This window comes from Vicugna pacos, chromosome 13, assembly GCF_048564905.1.
Source record: "Vicugna pacos chromosome 13, VicPac4, whole genome shotgun sequence".
Lineage (NCBI taxonomy): Eukaryota > Metazoa > Chordata > Mammalia > Artiodactyla > Camelidae > Vicugna > Vicugna pacos.
In genome coordinates, this window is record NC_132999.1 from 30,108,258 (window position 1) to 30,126,726 (window position 18,469).

Genomic DNA, 18,469 nt, shown 5'->3' on the forward strand with positions numbered 1-18,469 from the left:
TTAGGGGGATTTGAGCAGGCAGGTGACATTAAAAATACAAAGAGTTCATACAGAGTATATATAGAATTTAAAGGATGTATTTGTACATAAAAAAACCTTAACAATTAAACTTCCTCTGGAAAAAATTAAAAAGCCATGTTACCCATTCTGAAGAACCTTGAAATGTAAGTCTATTAAGCTGGGACAAAATAGCAGGTAGCAGGTACAGATTAAATTGTAGAAATTTCTAGAAAAGAGTTTTCAGTAATTTGAATTGCAATTCATTTCAAAGACAGAACATCAAAAATGTTCTTGGTGGGTGGCTAAATGGTAAGCTTCTGAAAGAGACAGCTGCCCTGTTTTACAACTATCTAAGTCCTGAATGATTTTCAGAGACCGTGCAAACTGGCCCAAACACCATCTGCTCTTCTACTTCCTCCATCTTACAGAAAAGGCATGGTAAATCCCTAAAATACCCACCTACTCCCATTGGGCTTGGTGTAGTTTACTGGTTTTCTATATATAAGCTTTTGGGTAACTGTAGGTACTCCCAAACTCATCTATATAATTCCACAGTAAAGAAAACCAAAAATAAAAACCGTACTCCTTTTATGCCTCCAACCCTATACTACCTTCTTTAGCTTTTAGAACATCCACAAAAGTAGATGAAAAACTTAGACACATACATAGGAAATCAGGTATAGTGGTCAAAAATACCTAGAAAGTGAACACAAGACATTATGTTCTGACTTTTCAATATTGAATATGGCCTCAAAAGAAAATGACATTGCCCCTGCCCCTTAACTTACAAGCTGCATATCTATACTATCTAAGCACAAATGCTTCATTCTATACTACTGTGTCTAACAATGCTAGGGCAAAAGTGTCCATTACTAGGCAAACAAATATATGCAATTAAATAAGTAAAACAGGCCAAATAATTTAAAACTCAAACACCATTTCCCAAAACTGGCTGCTGAATTTGCCGCCCACCCACTTCCAGCCACTGGCTAGAGGTACAGTTATGTAGAAATGAGAAAAGAAAAATTTTTTATTCTTATTTTTAAATACTAAAATTCTTGTTTCTCAAAATATCAGGCAATCAAATATATATTTAGGTTGAATACACCACAGTTTTTCAGAAAAGGAGACAATATTCATGAAACTGTTAACTAACCACAATCATTCAAAATACATTTTATTTCATAAATAAAGGGACAGTAAAGTAGCAAATAAAGTATTAATGTAGTTCAGTATCAGAAAAAGGAAGTAAAAAATAATTTTTAAAGATACATGTCTATTATAGTCTTCATTATGGATGAAAAAAACAGCTCAAGCCTAAATTTAATTCACTTTTTCTAAGAAAAACTTTTTTGTGAAAGGTTTTGCAAAACATGTCCCTGTTTCAAGGAGTGATAATGGATAAAATGGAAGGAAGGGTGAGTCAATCAAATGTGCTCCCCTCCTTCCCAGCCACTGTCACAAGTGACTTATCAAAACAAGCATAGGCTGGCAAGGTAACATCCAAACACAATAGCTTTTCAACAGTGCCAGGAACCCCAAAATATAATTTAAATTTACTGAAGAAAGGTAATATAGTTTAGAACTGAGTATTTTGGCTATTAGAGAAAAATGCCATTATATTTAAATCCCATTAAATTTGATTTAAAAAGTAAATCAAAAATAAAATTTACTTACTTTAGCAATCTGCAGCAACACAATGCAGTGCTTAATTGATTCTACCATGCCCTAGGAAAACAAAACAACAGTTTTAGGATCTTGCCCCAAATAAAACAGCCATACAATTCTAAAACTTAAAATACAAAAATCAATTCAAATAAACAGGGTTTAAGTCTATACTATGCAAGAAATACCCTCTCTGGATTTCCAGTAGGTTCTATACTGAAAGTGTCAGGTGAAATTCTCATTAGCAGTTCTATGTATTGTTCAAGAATGCCAAAAACTTGTTATTTATACTGAATAACAGCTAAAGGGGCCTTCACACTTCAAACAAAGTGATGTAAATCCGATTAACTTTCAAATTCTTTGACAGCAAGCAATCCCAGTGTAATTTCCTAAAACGTCTATTCAAGACTTTTATGGAATTATGGGGAGTAAAGGATCCTATCACAATGTTGGTGAACCTGGAATACTATTTTGCCTGTTTTTGAAAAGAGTTTTCTCAAAATACAAATCTTATTAGCAGCCCATTATATAATGTCAGAAGGCCAGTACATCAGAAAACTTGAATTACAATATATTTAATTATAAACAGATACATGTTGTGTATGGGTGACACCTTTTAATTCAAGGATCTCAAACAGACAAGACCAGAAACAGATAAAATGGCATACAAAGTCAATTTCAATTAAAGAGACTATTCCATTCATTTAAATTCCTTTAGAAAATAATACAATTCTTAAACACTCCTGTAAAAATTCATGAAAATTAAAATCTCAATTACTCTTATTAATAGCAGCTTAACACAGAAAACTTTAAAGCACTATCTAATGCAAAGGCAGTTTATTAAACACAGAACTTACATTTGTTGTCTCTTTGAGAGTTTCAATTTTCTGTGAAAAATAGTAAGTTTAAACAGAAATCATCAGAAGCACAAAGAAATATCATTGTTGTTTTTTACTGGTTAGTCATTTAAACAATTTTACCAAAATGTACTCATTTTAAGTGGGAAGGGTGCTTTTAATTACACTTTTTAATTTAAATCAAACATTAAAATAAAAAAATTCAAACATTTTTATGGATTAATCCTCCAATAAAATTCACATGATTCAAGATTTGTTAAGAATAATATAAAACATTCTTATTCCTTATCTGAAAACCAATTTTCTCTTTTCTATAGATTCACTATGTGATTTTAAAAAGCTTATTTTATAATCACCTTAAACTTTGCAAAGTTGTTTAAAAATGACATGGGACTAAATTTCAAAACGAAGGTGAGCTAAACATGAGTTATTACCATTACCAAGTGTAAAAGAGCCAAACACAAGGCTACGGTCAACAGAAATGCAAAAAATAAATGACGCTGCATCAGGAAATGTAGTTAAGGAGAAGAAAAATGTCAACTGAAAAAAAAGAAAATATTCAAACTACAGAGTGGTTGTCAGAAACCAAAGGGGAGAACTATAATCAAAGCAGCACTCATTCTGTTTCCTCATCTGTGACTTCTTGTTTATTCTGAAAAATTTGCCAGTTAAGTTTATTAATATCTGAAGTGACCACATGTAAATTTAATAAAATAACTTTCTACCTTCAATGCATGATACCTGAAGAGAAAGAACTTACTCCTAAGAAGGTGATACTTACACAAGGGGTATCATATTAAAATTCTGTATGTTACTCTTTTGCTGAATTATAAACCCATACCAAAAATTCACCAGAAAATTCCACTTGAAGTCTACATGACAGTACTATCATAATAGATCAAAGGTAATATTACAATAGTCAAAACACTGAGAACCTTCTATTATTTCTCTAAAATGCTCCTGGTTTCAAAATTAAAGTTAAAATCATTATTATAGAAGTTACCTTTCTCTGTTCATCATCTTTGCAGTTTTGAAGTTTGTCATCAAAAAGCTACAGGATTGAAAAAAAAAAAGATTATAGTATCAAGCCACTTTATTACATTGTATACATTTAATAAACACCAAAAAAGCAAACACATTTTTTCCAGGGGTGATTTATACATGTATTAAATGTATAATTAATGTACATTAAAATATAAGATAACATGTATTTTTCTCAAGGCACTGTTATCAAGTCAAATTCTGTTGAACTGTTTTAAATAGTCAAGATCAATTACTCTGGTAGATTTACAAGCAAAAGGAAACAGATGACTCCACGATCTTAAAATATCAATTCAAATCTAAGTTTTTCCTGCTTTGTCATCCAAGTTTATCCACATTCCTTTTTCTTCCCAGGACCTTTGCTTGTAATTAATTTTGAAGTGGGAATTGAAGGAGACAATTTTAGTAACGATAAAGGAAGTAGAGAAATAACCTCTCCCAAACCCCTGACTCCCCCAAATGAAAAAAGGCCTTAGAAATCAAGCCACTTAAAATTTACCCATTTCACAGAACTTTTAAACAGAATATGAATCTAATCTTGTCTTATTGTCTTCTAATTATATTTAGGTCAGCTGTAAAAATTGCTCCAGAACCATGTAAGAGTTATAAAGTAACATGAAGTAACGATTTTACTCAAAATCAAGTTCAGTAACATTTACTACTTTATATCAATTTAATACATAATCTAACGCCATACCTTTAACTGTTCTATCAAGATTTGTAGGTAAGCATCAGCCTCTGTAAGTTTCTTATCAAAGTCTTGGACACTAGGAACAAATCCTGAATCCAAACCCTAGAAGGGGAAAAAAAATTGCAATAAATCTAGTAGTATCCAGCAATGTCTAATAGTACAAAATATACTTCATCCTTCATACATGACATTTCACTTTTTAAAAGTAAAAATAGTACTTTTACATAAATAATAGCTCTACTTAAATTACCTAAATTCTCCAAGAATAGTGGTATATCTCCTTCATGAACTTCTAGCATTATTCCCTTCTCATCAATTACATGTGTTGCTGTTCAAAGTAGAATTCACCCTGCTTTTTCAGAATCATTTTCTTCTCTCCCAAAAGCCCTACATTGGGCTCCCAGTCACCTCCAGAGCAACAGTAATTTAGCTAAAGGAACACACACAAAACAACCTCGATTATGCCCTATTCCCCCCCTACTTTTTTTTCAGTTCAATCCTTCAGCCCCTTAATCTTAACTTTATATTCTTACTATTTCGTTCTCCTGTTCCCTAAACCACTTCCCCATCAGCTCTGACATTTTCTTCCTCCTCCCTTATTAAAACAAACAAACAGACAAACAAACCTCAAAATTCTCAGCTCTTCTAAGAGAGCCCTCTCTAGGAGGTAAAGTGACAACACTTCTGTCTTAATCAAGTTACCTACTCATTTTCACCCCTGGCATGAACACTGCACTCTGAACATGGTGTAAATGCTTATTTATTTAGAGGGCCCATTTATTTCTCAGTTTAACATGTCTCAGTATTTGCATGTCCTATTTTTTGTACACTAAACATTTTAAGCTCCAAGAGCATGAGATTCCTCTGTTTTAACTTTACTCAAAAGAAAGTTCTGAGCTCTTAATCATCTCTAACTGAAAAACACATCAATACTGGGTGTAAAAGACAAAACAGTTTGAGAAGGAACAAGGCTTCCAGCTTGCACATTTACATCTGCATGCCCAGAAGTCATGCAGTTAAAAAGGGAAATAAGGGTTGGGAACCACTAATGTCACAATCCCAACCCAACCACAAAACTCTGTACTAAATGGGTAAAATAGAATAGTTCAACATACCATACTTGACTTTCACTTGTCATATCTTCCCTGTATTTGGCCAAAACATGCTGATCATCTCACATTTCCCATTTTAGTAAATTGAGGCCAGAATTCATTTTATATTACGCCAATACCTCATCTTTGCTGAACACTTTATCATAACTAAAGCACTTTCACAGCCATGATCTCAAACACCAGACTCAGACAGTACAGTATTATGGAAACAACAATGGTTTGGCAAACCTGGTTTCTAATTGCAGCTCAGCCACTAACAAGATATTATGTCTCTCTAAGCTGTTGTTTTCTTAGCTGCCAAATACAGGTGGCCTCCTAATATTAATGTGGCAGTTATGACCTCTACTAAAGACTGTAATTACTAACATTAGCAATTCCTACTATTACTTACTGTTGTTCCTCCCAAACTAAAATTCAAATTCTGAATCAAAACATTAAAAAGTCCTATTAAGACCAAGGGAAAATCAACTTATCTTATAATGCATTTTCTTTTTCAAATTCAAAGGCAAGAAAACTGCCTACTGTTTTTGTACCTAAACGTTAAGAAATTGTTTGAAATGAGTATTGAAAAACTTTTCCCAATGAGATGTCACATATAAAAACAAAGTATAAGGAAAAAAATCATAATAAGCAATGTATGTAAAATCCAGACATATTTATAAAATTGCAGTTAAACATCTTCATTTTTAAAGATAGCTCAAAAAACTTTCTTTTAGAAACATTTACTATGGAGAGTATGATAATAAAAGATGTGGAAAAGAAAGGATAAATGCATCACATTTCAGAGATACTACAGTGCTGTACTAAGAAAGTAGGGGGTAATGTCTTTCCATGTTACTGTGCCACAGGAAAATTGGAAGGAGTGCTTGGCTTAATTTTTTGTTTTGTTTTGTTTCACACAGCAATATAATTATCAAACATTTAACTATAAAAGTCAGTTAAATGCAGTTACATACACTGTTCCTCCTGTTAAATATTAAAAAGATCAATGGAATACTCATAAATAAGTAAAAGGAGAAGCATCTAAATGAGGGAAAAAAGTGATCTTTAAGAATTTTCTTAAAGGGGAAGAAGTTATACCTCAGTGGTAGAGTGCATGCTTAGCATGTGTGAGGTCCTGGGTTCAATCCCCAGTACCTCCATTAAAAACAAATAAATGGACCTAACTACCTCCCCCACAAAAAATAAAAGATAAATTAAAAAGAAAAAGAATATTCCCTCTTCTGAAACCTACCTAAATTTTAAGTTTTAAAAAACAACTCTGTGACATTGCTATAACATGTGAACCTCACCTTGGCTCTTTTCTCAGACATGCCTCCCCCTAGACAGTCTTCCACAACATTCCTTTACCCTGAGAATAAATTCTACACATCATAACATCCAAGTCAAAGACCTACTCACCAATTCATTTTTCTTTATACATATGTATAATGAGAGGCTTATAACAAGTTATTAAATTAAAACATCAGAACTGGCCTAAACTCCTTTGCACAGTAATCCATAAATTTTTGGTGTACTTAAAAAGAAAATCTACATATAAAGTTGCTCCATCTTCAATCAATAAAATAACATATACGCATTTATTAGTAACACGGACAAGCAATTGGTAGTAATTAAACTGTTTCATCAAATCTTATGAGAATAATTCACTAAAAGAAAATACAAATGTTCACTACATATTGTGACATAACAGTACACAGAATCAAAGCCACCTAGTCCATCCTCCCACTCACAGAAGTTACTTTAATGTTCTTGAAAGTCATCTAGTCTTTGCTTGAGTATCTCAGGAGACAAGGAACTCATTACTTAACATAAAATATCTCATGAAAATCTCTTTAAAGTAAAAAACTATTTCTTTTTCCATTCAGCATTTAAAATATAAGGCACTACACTCATTCATATTCTTTTTAATGAAATTTTGTTTTCAAACAGATCATAAAAATAGAAGTACAGTCCTTTACCATGTTGAGAGTGGTCTGTCTTCCTTTGAAAAGAACTAAGAACAGGCAGACCTTTTAAGACAGTGTGACTTCATACTTCTTACAGTGACATCTTAGCTTTTAAGAACAAGCAGACTGGGAGTCAAGCAGACATACGCTGCACTAGTCTCTATCTAACACCTATCATATTTTATCATAATTAAATATTTAACTGATTGACTTGTCTTAAGGATTATAAATTCCATGACGGCAGGAACTGTGCCATTCATTCAGCACTATCCCTTACAGCCCAAACCCAGGCTAGCTCATTATTGAGTGAATGTATGCTCACTGATAGCAGTTTCTGGCAACTCCTGATGCCATGATACCAGTCTTCATGACTACTTCTCCCCAGATTTCTTTCTGTTCTCTTTCTCCTTCTCTCCCTTCTTCATGACTTTCTTTCCTTCTCTTTTGCCCTTCAGTACTAACTAAAGTAGTTATGTTGCATTTTTGGCAGTCAGGACCAAAGAGGTTGCTGCTTCCTAATTTACTATACTGATGAGCCACGTTCCAACTTGATGATTTCTGTATGAAGTCATTAAAAGTTCCAATTAAACATGATCATAGAGAAATAATGACAAAATGGTCTGTGATGTAAAAGAAGTTAAATTAGAAGAAACTCAATAGAAATTAAACCTAAATCTAACCATAAAATTAGAAATCTATGTAAAGAAAAATCCCCACTTACATGGCAAATAAACTAAAAAACAAAACCGAGGTGGGGAGGGTATATGGAGCTCAGTGGTAGAGCACATGCTTAGCATGCATGAGGTCCTGGGTTCAATCCCCAGTACCGCTATTGAAATAAATAAATAAATAAATAAGTAAGTAAAACCTAATTACCTCCCCCCACCAAAAATTAGAAGAAAATAAAATAATATTAAAAAAGTCCCTAGTTGTCAAGAGTAACTTGCTAATTCAAGAAAGCTGAAGTATATATAAAAAGTCAAAAGAGTAACAATTCTTTATCAGCCAAGCTCTATGTATCCAGTTTAAATCTGTATATATGACTTAGAAAAGAGAGACATCTGGCATAATTTAAGGGGAGTTTCAAAAATAATATCTAGAATGACAGAAGAATATTAAACTGCCTCAAAACCATGCATAGGTACTTCTTACTATCTTTGTAATACTTATGTTGAATAGCATCACTTTTCTCAGAAGGCCCTTGAAAGCTAACAAATGTCAGCAAAATCAAATGAATTTCTATTAATGACTTTAACTGAGACATTAAACACTATTTGTACTTCATGCACACACATAACTGAATGCTTCATCACCATTAAAAAAGAAGAGCACTACAAGGGATGTCTTTAAACTCTCTGAAGTGCCTATGACTTGTACTTCATTGTACTTCACGTGTATCTGCTTTGGAGAGACACTGAATAAAACAGTACAGGAGGCAGTTTTTGAGGCAAGGAGTAAAAACTTTCAAAGTAATTTCAGCTGACAGAGTAAGAGTAATGAACAGTAGAGGTAAAGGTGGTAAAATGTGCTTTAAGGTCTTCTTGAGGCCAGAATCAGAAAATAAGAAAGTTACGGGTAATTTAAGGAACTGAGAAGAATAATACAGAACAGGAAGGGCTATGGCTAAGCAACAGTACTGTAAAAAGAAATTCACAAATGAGTAATCATTTTCATATCAAATCTTATTTCACAGCAAAAACTGAAAGGATCAAGAATCCTATATTCAATGCTTTCTTTTATAGAGGACTAAATAGTATATACCAAAAATTCATTGCAAAAAGAGAAATAGAAAAATTATTTCATATAAGTCTCATAGAAAAGTTCAGAATAACAAGAAAATAGAATAAGTTATCAGTAGTAGAACTGTAAAAGAGAGTAACAGCTTAAAAACTTAACATAGGGAAAAATACCAAAGAAAACAAGCCTCCTGATGAAAAATAAATGGCATAAATCTGGACAAAAGTAGATGACTTTTAAAAATTAGCAAAACACACACCCTACAATTAAAAAAAACTTTGCAGAAATGTTTTGATTAAAATATGGGAGTATTTGGAAAGTTTATGTTCACAGTTAGCAATTTGAGATGACATGCATCACAGATACGCTTTCATCCAACCAAAGAAGTATAGGGAATACTTACAATTGAATCACTTACAATTATTTTTGAAAATTCAAGAACTGGAGAGATACCAGAAGACTGGAAAAAAGCAAGTGTGGTACTGATCTTCCATAAAGGTAAGGAAAAGAGAGAATAGAAAGTTACTATGCTGTGCGTCTGACATCAATAATTAAGTAAAGGAATAATAAGAGAAAAATCTGTAACTTTACAGAAGAAAAGTAGGTACATGAGCAGCAAATGGCAAGTTAAAAAATAAATAAAAGAATATATTATGCCAAATTTACTGATTTCTGTTGCTGAGAAACCTGTTAACAAATTTTTTTGAGAAATGACATCATTTTGTCCTTATCATACGACTTAAAATTTGCTTTAATAATGAAAAAAGTATATTAAAGAAAACAGAAATATTAGTAAGACCATGATTTTATGTGAGGTATACTAATATATTATTTTCTTGGATTACTGAAAATTTGGAAACATTTATAATCTGTTGTCTATGTGGTTAACCATTTCAGCTAAAGGAAAACAGGATTCAGAAGTAGAGAGAAATTCTGAGAGTAAGAATTTCCCCTGTTCTTAACCCTAAAGAATACCCAGCTACCAATTCATTTGGAGTAAAGGTTATCAATTCAAAAATGTCCATAAAATTGAGCCTATTATTAAACTCTTTCCTCCACTGTATCTTCAGGAAGGTATTTTCCATCTAATTCAATGCCCTGATAATCTAAGGCTCCAAATTAGGTCCTCTTTTATCAACATGGTAGCTATAGCTACCTTATCAGTAATTGCTAGGTACCCCAAGAATGCCCTAAAAGGTAGTATCTTTTTTCATTGTGCTAACTGAACAGTTCTAACACCATGGAGTCACCAGGAATGTACAATACAGTATGTTACTTTTTTCTTCAGAGTATTATCATTAGGTCCTCTGCTAGATACTTTACATTATTTCTTATCTCATTATTATAACATGGTAAGGTAAATAGATATTAAGCCTATTTTATAAGTGTTTATCCAAATCATCCAGCTAGGTTTTTTCTGTTTGTTTTAAATAAAGATTTCAACCCAGTTCTTTGATTTCAAATCCATTATACTTTTCTATTACATCACAATGATATTTGAAAAGAATTCATGGCATAAGAGACTAAAATGTAATTTTAAAAATGCCTGAAGGAACACGGTATACTAAAAATGAGTGCAAGCTTTAAGGTCAGACTGATTCAGTTTTAAACCCTAAATTTGCGACTCCCTAACCACTTACTTGTATGATCTGGCCAAGTTACTTTCTCCACGTCCATTTTCCTATACAGAAATGGGTACAATAACAAACCACTCAAGGTTGTTGGATAGAGAGTATGAAAAAATAAGTATTAAGTAACACAACAGTAGGTGTTCTACTTCCTCTTCACAATGTGGAACTAAAAATAACCAGGATTCACCATTGTACCCCAGGCCCTAAATTTTAGTGCCTAACATATAGGGAAGGCACTCAATGAATGCTTGATGGATTGAAAACAAGATGAATTAATAATCAGTTAATACCATAAAATAGATGCAATTTTAATAGAGAAGTATAATCAAAAACAGGACACAAGCATAAGTTAAACTGTATTTAACATTCCTTTATAAAAGGTAAACAAACAGTAAATTTATGAGCTCTGAAGAAAATAGATAATAGTAATAAAAAAGGTATGAGCAATAGACAGAACAAGTGATAAGATACAGTCTTGAAAAACAGATCAGAAATAAAATTCCATAGGAGATGTTCAGAAAAGTACTGGATATTATGTCTGAACTACAAAAGGTAAATTGTACTGAATTATTACCTTGGTAACAAAGAGTTAAATAATATAAAGAAAGCCCCCCCTTTCCATAAAATAATCTAATTTTTGAAAATACATTAGTTTTTTAAAAAATAGAGTTGCTTTTATCTTTAAAATTTACAAAGAAAATAGCTTCTCTTAAAAACACACACACACACACACACACACAACAAATCTGAATTGCTTATATATATACTTGGGACGGAAAAGAGCTGCTTTGCCAAACAGGAATCAGGTACAGACAATCGTGCCAAAATTCATTGGCTTTAATCATAAATAACTCTAAGCACAACTGTTTACTCTTTATGATCTCTCTTCATCTAATAATGACACTGTAATGTGACCTTTTGACTTACAGAACAAAACACTAAGAATGATTCCACAAGTGATTTGGTTACTCAAACAACTGCAAAATGTTGTGGGATTTGTACCATTTTTCTCTGTTTAATCATTGGACAACTTGCCTTTCCAAATGACTCTCCCAATTTATTCAATAAAATCATGAAAAGTTTACTTGCCAAAAGTAAATAAAACCCTGAAGTTATAAACAGGGTGACCATATATCCCAGTTTGTCTGGGATAGTCCCTGTTTATGCTTGTTGTTTCAACAAAATTATTAGCAATCTCCATAACTCTTAAAAGTGCCCCACTTTGGACAATAAATTATACGCTCTCCCTCTCTGTAAGGGAGCATTTTAGAGATACAACTGTTTGGAAGGAATATAAAATTGCCTTGAGGTTTCAGAATACAGCAAATTGCTTTAAAAAAAAATCTCAAATGAAATATGAGTTTGCAGGCTCTGAATGTAGAAAACAAATTATAGAAATAAAATAGACATCAGAATCCAAGTCGATTAATATTAGCTGAGTGTTTACGTTATGCAAGATAAGTAGAGACATAATATAGAAGTTACATTTTTATAATGTTATTTTATTTACCCACATGCCCATGGGTTTGTGCGCGCGCACACACACACACACACCCCTGAAATAAAACACATGAAATACATATATTATTCCTGGGAAGTGGGACTGAGAAAGGGACTCTTAATTTTTACTTTATGTATTCATGATATCTGATTTTTAAAAATAAATATGTATTTACTTTATTTATTTAAATTCAAAAGCTTTATGTAAAAAGTATTCAGAAACTGTGCAAGTTATAAATGTTTCATAATTGTTATAACTACTCTAGCTTGCAAAATCAACGGCATTACTCTTTTAAAATTATCTATAAAATCTTAAAATGTCTTGAGAGAAAATTTGGCAATACTGAAGCTGTTCAGATACACCCTTCCTAGCAAAATAAAATATAGCATAACAAATTTATAACATCATTTACAGATAAAGTACAAACTAGCAAAAAAAACCCCAAAACACTTAAAAATTAGCAATCACCACTATACTAGAATAAATGCTGAGGAAAAAAATGGCTAGTAAAACAAAGTAGAATATCTAATTTTTTTTCCACATACTTCCCGCCAATAACATGGTTATGAGTCAACATTTAGGAAAGTAAACTCACAAAAAACAAAAACACCTACTACATGACTCCCCCCTAACAAAGCACTGTTTGATCATGTGGTGTTGGCAACCAGCCAAAGCTTTTCTTTTCACACACTAGCTGGTCAGGCTACTGGCAATCTATTTCTTAAAAGTCACAGGTTAAGTCATTCCATAATCTAAATAAGTTCTGAGCTGCTTACTAGAATGGGATGCAAAAAATACATTCATCTTCCCAATCTCAGATTACTGTCTATTATTCAGCTTAACAGAATTTTGGAAAGTAAAACTCTTATTTTCAAGGTCCACAAAAAATGGAGGTTTCAGAAGGTTTCTAGAAGTTTTCTAGAAATCTGCTCTGCATATGACATGGAGAAATTAACACGAAACACGTGAATTCTTAAACTGAGTGTTTTAGTAGTTAAGTTTTGAAGAACTGCAGAATTCTCATACTCATTTATAATACTTGTTGAAAATCTGATTATGAAATGCTTTCACAAACAAAACCTGATACATTCCTTTAACAAAACTGGATCTCTCTGTATAGTAAAATTTAACAAACTGAAAATGAAACAACACTCAAGGGAAGCTAAATCATAAACCAGTCAGACCAAAAGACAATAAAAACTAAAAGGCTTATTTCTCACACAGACCAACCAAACAAAATAGAACAAAAACAACAACCCTGAATTGAAAAGAATAGATTCTATAATTGGTTTGGCATTTATCTTTTAAAATTATATATGCCAAAACAGTTTTTGTATATCTGATTTTAGCTGCCCACGGATATCAAAACAGTCAGAAGGAAACAGGCTTTTTTGCTAAGGCTGTTAAAAGTGTAATACAAAACTGCCCTGATTTAGTTTGTCATCAGAAATCTACCAAAATGGTCTAAAATATGGCTAGAATATATGCCCAACAGGACACAGGACTCCTTTCGTTCTCTACTGTGTCCCCACGCTAGTGCTTGGTTTATAGCAAGGGCTCAATAAAAATTTTGTAAATGAATGAATTAAGGAATTCTGAAATGTGCCTACCTGTTAGGGTTTAAATAATCAAAAAAGCAATCAATGAAGTTCTTGCTTGATTATAAATCAGAGTACTCATGGAAAAAATCATATATAGCATTTAGTTATTCTAAGGGATTTATTAAATTACAAGTATGAAACATTTTTAAGGCCAATTACAAGTTTTTTAGAAAACAGAAGTTGAACAGGAGGAAAGACATTATACAGCCCAGGTAGTACAAGCAAGACCAGGCGATGACAAGTGACTTGTCCTAAAAACTCATTCTCAAACCAAATCTCACGAGCACAGTTTCATATATTTTACTCTGCGTTTGGAATTCAGCATTACAATAATGATTTGTTCATTGGGTGCTTTTATAACTATGGCACTGTGCAGATGCTTTGGGCACGCCAGGATAAAGCAGATACAGATCCTGCCCTAAGAGTTTCAAACCTGTAGCAGGAGATAAACATCTGCCTATAAATAACTGAGTATGGGAAAGTAAGTTGTGAGAAAGGTACTAAGAGATTCAAAGGAGAAAGTTAAAGAGATGAGAAAAGTTTCACAGAGATAGCATTTTAGAATGCAGGATTTGGACAGAGATGGGAAGGGGGAAAGTATTAACAGCAGTGGGCAAGGGTGGGAAACAGCATAATCAGATGGGATGTCTGAATTTCTCCTTAATGAAATGACTTAGAGAAATGAGGACAGGGTTAAGGAAACTAACAGTGGATGCTGATGTAACCAAAAAAAAAAAGCCTTCACTACCCACAAGCCTGAAGGAAGAAGGAGGGAAATGATGTTACCACAGCCAGTCAGTGGAGGAGTTACTCAAAGGACACCCCAGTTGTAGGACACAGTCAATGCTAGAAATGCATCAAAGTAGAGAAAGAGCCAGAGGAATAAGTACCCCAAAGGTTCCCTCTTTCCTTCTTCCATCTTCTGTCCTTCCATTGGCCAAACCCAACCAGAAGCCAGATGATAAAGGACCTCAGGTGGCACAGGCTGTAAACTTCAGCCTCCTGGAGCAGAGAGTAGAGAAGAGCAGAGAACGAATCTACATGAAAATGGAGAATAACCAGGAAAGCCATCTTCCCAGACTTAGGAGCTAATACAAGCACAAAGAGACTGGAAAGCACAAGGAGGCCAAATAAGGAACAATATTCTCTTGGAGAAATATGTAAGATGATATTTTTTTTAAACCCAGATGCTGAATTTGAAAGGAAAACAAAATTTGTGCCTAAACTGAAAAATTACTGGGACCTGGAGAGCAAGGTGAGCAATGGATGAAGAGCAACATCAGAGCAGCACCCCAGTTCTCTCTAGAGCTAATAAAAGAGCAAGAACCATAAGTTATAGTTCTAGTTATTCTAGTCTCTATGTGCCCTGGGCAAGTCACTTGGCTTCTCTGAAATGTTTTCTCCATTATAAAAATAGGTAGAGGTTGAATTAAAACTTTAAAATCCCTTCCAGTTCTAAGATTCTGTGAAGCCAGAATCTCCAGGTAAATAACCATGTTCCCCAGATAAGTAAATACCTCATACTGGGAAAACCTAGGGTCCACTTACTTTTTAAAAAATTAATTTCATTTAAATAAGGACAATAAGAATTTATAGGCTCCAACTGCAGTCAAATCCTGCACCTGCATATCACAAAGAATACTACAACACAAGCAAAAATTTAGTGTAACCCTTAAACTGAATAAGGAAGATTAATACAACCAGATTTTAAACATACTCTGGAATGCAGAGAACGCAAAGAAACAAATTTCAGCAGAATAACTTGGTTGAAGTAGCACATTTCAGAAAAAACAAAATGAGTTGTTCAGTCAATACAGTAAAGAAGCAAAGTTCTTAAAGGTGTCTCCAAAAATAAATGAACTCCCATGTGGAAAGGACAAGGATCTCTCATTCTCTCACACTTACAAACACACACACTCTCTCTCACGCTTTTACATACACACACACACACACACACACAGCAACCATCAACATTCCTTTGTGACACAAAAATTCACTGAATATCTGGTATGTGCCTGGTACTATCAATGTCTTCAAAGGACATCTTTAAGGACAATACAAATAGCAAATACAATTAATCATTACCTAATTTCCTGGAATGAGCTCAAATTACAGTCTTCCCTCAAGCAGTCTCCCTGACTTCTCTAGCCAGCAACATGCTCTTTTTCTTATGACACCACCACAGAACCAATTTGTGCTGGTCAGTACGCTATCAGTAGTCTTTCAATTATATTAGAGTTCATACAGATTGAGGAGAAGGGAAGTTTGCCTGGGAATCCACCATTTATAATATTGTTTCTAAACATTTTCTCCAGGCCTGTCTCTCAGGTGTGGCTGCTGCCAGGGAGCCTGGTGACTTAGGAGACATTTCTAACTCACAGGGATTATCAACCTAACTCCAGTACAACTGAGCCAAATGTTTGCACACTTAGGACATGATTAAGTCACACATTTTGGTCATTTAATGAGCATCCATTAAGCACCTACTATGTGCCAAGCACTGGACTAGGGACAAAGGCCCTAGGGATATAAAAATGAGTATGAACCTGTGCCCTCTAGGAGGTTAAGAATATAATGCAATAATCAGATATGTGCACAAAAATTAACAATACACCCTAAGAAGGCTGTACTATAGAGGTATGAACAAAGTGCTGTAGTAGCGCATGAGGACAACAGTAATTCTGACTTGCTCTGCCTCAAGAAAGGACATCAAAGAAAAAGTAACACACAAACTGTGTGTTAAAGAAGTGGAGATACATCACTGGATTGAATTCTAAGCAATTAAAAGTCTAATCAAGACGGAAGGTCTATGGCTGAACAAAGAGCTATGAGAGGCTATGCCATTTCCAAATGGTTAACAGTTCATAGCACTGAAGTGGATGTCTTGGGCAGGGCTCCTGCAGCTGAGTTCAGACTCAAGAGTAATAAATTAAGTCCAGGTTGTGAAGGGCCTCGAGAAATATTTCAAGCAGCTGAGCTTTGGCAAGGGGGAACCAAAACATTTTTAAGCACAGGAATGACTTAGTGGGATTTGACTGTGGATAAAGAGTATGGGTAGAGGGAGTTTAGTGACAGGGAGACTAGTTAAAAGGTTTTGCAAAAGTCTAGGCGAGAAATGATGAGGGCCTGAATTAAAGTACTGTCATGTGGAAAAAAGAGGCCAAATCCAAGAGATATTACCAAGGAAAATTTAACAGGACCTGGTGACCAGACATGGAAAATAAGGGAGACGGAAAATGGCTTTAAATGACTAATTGCCAGTATGTGTTGGAATTTCAATTACTTAAAATATTTAGGGAGAGGTCCTTGGCTTAAATACATTTTTGGCCTAAGAACTATTCTTTCAAACATAATCTTTGCTTAAACCTTTACTGGAAAATCTTCCTAAATATAATTTTAGGCCAAGTACATTACAGTATCCATAAAAACTTTTTCTATAAAATCCCCAAAAACATCAGTTCTCACTCAACACCATAAAGTTTAGATATTGACAGAAATCGCTATATCCCAGAGGACATCCTAGATTTTGCTTTTTAGAATAAAAGTCTGATACCTTCTTTCTCAAGCAATAGACTGCAAACTATGCAACTGCCTGATATTCTAATCAGCAGAAATATGGTTGTATCATAATTCTCTTTGCTGGCTGAACCAATCTTCCATTCAACTAAATTCCCTGCTGATCTTCACATCAACTGGGGATGGCTGAGTGATCATATTATTACCCAATCTTTTCACATTAAAGGGACAAATATCATCTATAACTTTGGATATATTAAAATGGATGTGACCGATAGCCACTGCAGCCTTGTATTTATTGAGGGGCACTTCAAGTATAATGTCATCTCTGTCAAAATCAAACTCAGGACACTTTGAAAACATCCAGCTTCTCTGTTATCGTTCTAATTTCTCATTTAAGTCCTCAGACTGAAAACCTGATTTTCAGTGGTTTTTATCTTCCTTGGGCTAGGGAAGGTAATACAGCATTTTTATGTAAGTTGTTGGAGTGCACAAAAAGTGAAAATTTAAAAAAAAGTAAAAGTAAATGAGAGATGTTAACACTATTCATTAAAAGGCTTTATCACCTACTCAGTTCAATACAAGCAATCTTTTGAAAGACGATTCACAGTGGATGAGAATTTAAAGGTCACTACAAAAGCTCTTAAAAACTGCAACTACTATTCTAAGATCTCTCCCAGCTTCTCTGTTCAAAACTAGGAGAAATAATTACTTGATTTGTTTTTTATTTCATAAACACAGCTAAAAGTAAACAGTTTAATCAACAAGCAAAGCCAAATGTTATTTTAAATTAGCAAGTTTTCTTGATCTTACTCTTTAATAACAAAAATATTTGTGACGTACAGTAGGAATACTACAATAAATGCATGATTCAAACATGCTTCCTAGTCTAGTCCTTATACTCAACTTCAAATAACTAAGCTGAACTGTGAACCCAAACCTTTCCCTCCAGTTTTTACGTGAACCCGATACAACTATTCCAAGTTTTCAGTAATTTTGCACAAGCTACCCCAAAAGCATAAAAACTGCCTCTTTACCTACACACATACTTACAAAAAAAAAATACCCATAATTATTACACACAAAAATACTGGGCCAGGCAGAATACAGAGACAAAAATAAAACTACATGAGAAAACGTTTGGCCCGCAATGGAGATTCTATTAATG

General features: G+C 33.6%; 1 protein-coding gene across 10 annotated transcripts in view; it reads right to left on the bottom strand.

Moving 5' to 3' along the window:
• The window catches only part of OSBPL9 (oxysterol binding protein like 9), a 203,056-nt gene that overhangs the window by 36,571 nt on the left and 148,016 nt on the right, over nt 1–18,469 (bottom strand). For 8 of the 10 annotated variants that reach the window (XM_072974463.1, XM_006200473.4, XM_006200472.3 and 5 more), the window contains 4 exons: nt 4,261–4,356; nt 3,526–3,573; nt 2,523–2,552; nt 1,678–1,728 (listed from right to left, as the gene is read on the bottom strand). In XM_072974463.1, the coding sequence (XP_072830564.1) occupies nt 1,678–1,728; nt 2,523–2,552; nt 3,526–3,573; nt 4,261–4,356 (225 nt within the window). Of the gene's footprint in view, nt 1–1,677; nt 1,729–2,522; nt 2,553–3,525; nt 3,574–4,260; nt 4,357–9,470; nt 9,540–18,469 lie in introns of all 10 variants that reach the window. The other 2 variants (XM_006200471.3, XM_031684261.2) reach the window with 1 other exon arrangement.